The following is a 3,818-nucleotide window of genomic DNA, read 5'->3' as shown; positions in this document are numbered from 1 at the left end:
AAACGGTGCATTGAGTGAGCTGGTGGACCCATCTCTTGGTTTTGATACAAACCAAGAAGTTAAAAGGAAGATAACTATGGTGGCAGAATTGGCTTTCCAGTGTGTGCAAGTGGACAAAGAGCTAAGACCTTCTATGGATGGAGTTGTAAATGCACTCAAGAAAATTGGGAGTGCGAATTCTGAGCCTGAGCATGTAGAGAAAGGAGATGATAGTGCTGTGATCTCTCACAGCGAAGAATTAAATGGGTCGCAGGATTGGAATCAAGTTAGATTCTTAGTGAGAGAGAAGCTAAGGTCTTCACCAAACTCCTTGACTGAGAAATGGTCAAGTGAATCTACTACGCCTAATGCCAGTGCTTAATCACTCTTTTCTTGGGTAGTTCGAAAGAAATGCTTCATCACTTTTTTCTAGTAAAAATGTTGTTTTAGTTATATTTTTGGTAATCTTATTTTACCATATAAACTTATGCAAGTTCAGACCGAACGTATTTTTCTCCCTACAGTGCAATGCAAACTCTTTATACAAAATTACACAGAAAGGGCACGAGGCTATTATAATACTACTGTAATGAGGCTATACTTTTCCTAGTTTATATTCATTACTAAGATATCAGGCTAATTTTTTTTTGTTATGGAAGTAAAAGTTGTGATATACTTTAACATGGTAATTTTTTGTGTTTTTTAAAACTGTGGAAGTACACAAATTCCTGGCACCGATTTCTGTACTTAAAATTTTTTAATTTTTTTTTAACACAAATCCCTGGCACCGATTTGTGTACCCTACACAAATCCCTGGTACCGATTTGTGTACCTCTCACAAATCGGTCGGTCCGATTTCTGCTTCTCTAGTTAAACGATCCTACATTTAAGTATAACACCCCAAAAATCCACATTTAAGAAAAACACCACTACCACTCCAATATTAAAAATAAAAAATTCAAGATATCACTCATTGCACTCAAAATGACCTGGTGAATATGACAAACCAGAGCTAAAACTATACAAGTTTAAATTTAAATATTCAATTGTAATTCTTCTTACAAAAAGCCAACATAAATCAACGCATGAGTGATTAAACATTTCTATGCTTTGCGTACATAATAAGAAAGACTTTTTTAACCAAACAAAATGAGTTATTACAACATACAGCGTGATTAATGTGAAAGAAAAGGATGAGCTGTGGGGTTATAAAGCGGAAGATAAGAGCATCAAGTCACAAATAGAAATGTTGTTTTGATTGTTAAACAAGTAGAGTATTACTTTCTTGTCTTTATAGAAAGAAAGGCATTGGTAAATGTGGTCATTGACTCATTGGTCAGGAGTGACGACACTTTTTCTCCTTTGAAACAAAAAAGGAAAAGCAATGGCAAATGGCAATGAATGTGTTTGGTGTTTCCATTCCCAAAAGAGATCCCATGCTTCTTCCTGTTCGAATTCAAACTCACTTAACCCATCCATCATCAATATGTCCCCTTAACCACTTCATTTAAATACGATTCGCATATTTTTCACAAACAAACACACTCACTGAACATGGCCGCTCTCCACAAATTCAAGCTCTTCGCGTCGCATTGCGGCGTTGCACAGAGCCCAACCCAAAGCCCAAGAGCCAGCCCACTAGTTCAGCTCCGTCGCCCCAAGACCACCTTGCGCACGCTGCTGAGCCTGAGCCTGAGCCGGTCACCTCGGCCGCAAGAGCCACCGCTTCTGCAGGACCACGTGTCATTGGAAAAGCAGAGCAAGGATCTGATGATGCGGAGGCACTCGCTTAAGGATCTGTTCGTGTCTTCGCCGCCTAGAGAGGAGGCAGACCGTGCCACTGCTGCTACATTGTTGGGCTCAGTGGGTGTTGGGAGTATGGGCCTTAGTGGGCCAGGCCCATGGAGGGATGGGCCTGGATCGAGCAGCTCTGTATGGAGGGGTTTCCGTTGCAGGTCGTTACTGAAAAGGAAGGCTAATTGGCGGCCTCTGCTGCTCACCATTCCCGAGGACGACGCATAGTGATTCCCAGTTTTCCGATTTCCATTCCACCAACTCGGTGCATGCATTGTCATTTCCTTTTGTATCTTCGTCTCCATTTTTTGTTCTCAAATCCTGTTCTATCCGATATATATCACAATGAATTTCACCTCAATTTTAATTTCTAGATATGCGCAACGAATCCGGTATTGGTGTCCATATGTATAATTATTTTGGGTTTTTAACTTTTTATACTTGTGATATGAGAAATCATCATACTTTCACTTGAATATATCAAATCACATGGCAGGTAAGTTTATGTAGATTAATTAAATAAATATTTATAAATCTAAACTATTGGTCTAAATATAATTAGTTGAAGTGTTAACTGTATTGTGGAAAAGATTGGTCCTCATTATTTTGTTTAGAAGAAGAAACATGCATGCAATATTATTAAATTCGATCTGATAAAAGAGACGTGTAACACGTAATGAGTGGGGAGAGTAGAAGCATCGTTTTCTTGAAGCATGAACAATCAATGTCAATCAAAGGCGAAAGGTAGAGACAACGCATGCTTTTGGAAATATCTACAACCGGCCAATGGCTTTGGTTAGCGTTGCTTTATTCAGTCCAAAATTTTGAAGAGGGAAAAAAAATCTCGAATGGGCATAAGTAGGTTAGGAGGAAATTAGACATACACATGGTTCTTGATCAGCTATATACACTTAATAAGATTATCGTTACTCACACTCTATATTCTTGCAGTGCAAATAAGATGCTACACTTTAATTTGATTTATAATATCTTGTATATATAGGTGCGTATACCGAAAGGTGGCATATAGATGCTCAAATTGGCACTAACAAAATGTTTTGTTCATCCTTGTTGCTGCAGCAAGAAATCTAGATCTGCCTTAATTAATTTCGATATAGCTAATTAGTTAATACATTAATTCTTTTATTTAAGGTAGGTACACAAATAATCCTTTTGGGTATGATGAGTTGGCGCGTAGCTGGCTTTAATTGGCTTTTTTCAGTTTCAGTAATGGCCCGAAACAAATGATGACAATTCTAACGAGGATCCTTCAAAAGATCGACATGCACTTATCAGTGGACGTATATATGGCCTACTGCCGTGTCATTCCACAAAGATGAAAAAGCTGTTGAATACAATGGATATATATACTAGACATCAAACATCGATATATAAAAAAATAAAGAAAAAAGTCATACATGAAATTCCTCCAGATCCTCCCTGCAGTTTGTCCCCATTTCATGATAACTTAGCTGAATGCATAGCATCTTATTCATAAATATAAAACCAAAGAATACGTTTATATTGTATAGCATAATAGCCAAATTCTATCAATACTTGTTCACTCCTAACGACAAACAGCATTGTCCAATTCTATTTGTCCTATCCTTGTATCTCCCGCTATTCAAATCAGTTTAAAATATCACTTGGACTAGCTAGGTAGGTCCAGCTTGACCATTAGCCATTTATAGCATTCACATCTTAATTACAACTGCTTTACTTTATATTTTATTTTATTTTTTTGAACTGTTAGATCTAGTGCAATTCAGTCAACAAAAAGGACTTGACCATTTAGAATCAACCTCATCTCAAAACTGATTCGGAATTTAAATCTCAATAAAACCCTAGAATTTCTCACTTTTGAGTTTTGATCCACGTATTGATTACGAGTGTCTTTATAAATCTTTCTACTAAAGGAATTTCATCGCCAAGAAGGGCATGTTTGGCCTAATTTTCTACCTACGAAATAGGGAAAATTATTCTAAAGACCGTTAAGAAGATTTAATTATTAAAAAGAACCTTTAATACTAAATTTATTAAAAAAG

General features: G+C 37.0%; 1 protein-coding gene across 1 annotated transcript; it reads left to right on the top strand.

The window, feature by feature from the left end:
* On the top strand, positions 1,173–2,249 carry LOC107616910. The gene has a single exon (XM_016318789.2). The coding sequence runs from the start codon at positions 1,534–1,536 to the stop codon at positions 1,999–2,001; it is 468 nt and encodes a 155-aa protein (XP_016174275.1). The 5' UTR covers positions 1,173–1,533; the 3' UTR covers positions 2,002–2,249.

Source organism: Arachis ipaensis, chromosome B09 (genome assembly GCF_000816755.2).
Source record: "Arachis ipaensis cultivar K30076 chromosome B09, Araip1.1, whole genome shotgun sequence".
In the NCBI taxonomy this organism is placed as follows: domain Eukaryota; kingdom Viridiplantae; phylum Streptophyta; class Magnoliopsida; order Fabales; family Fabaceae; genus Arachis; species Arachis ipaensis.
The sequence above is the reverse complement of the archived record's forward strand: the minus strand, read 5'-3'. Positions and strand labels throughout refer to the sequence as shown.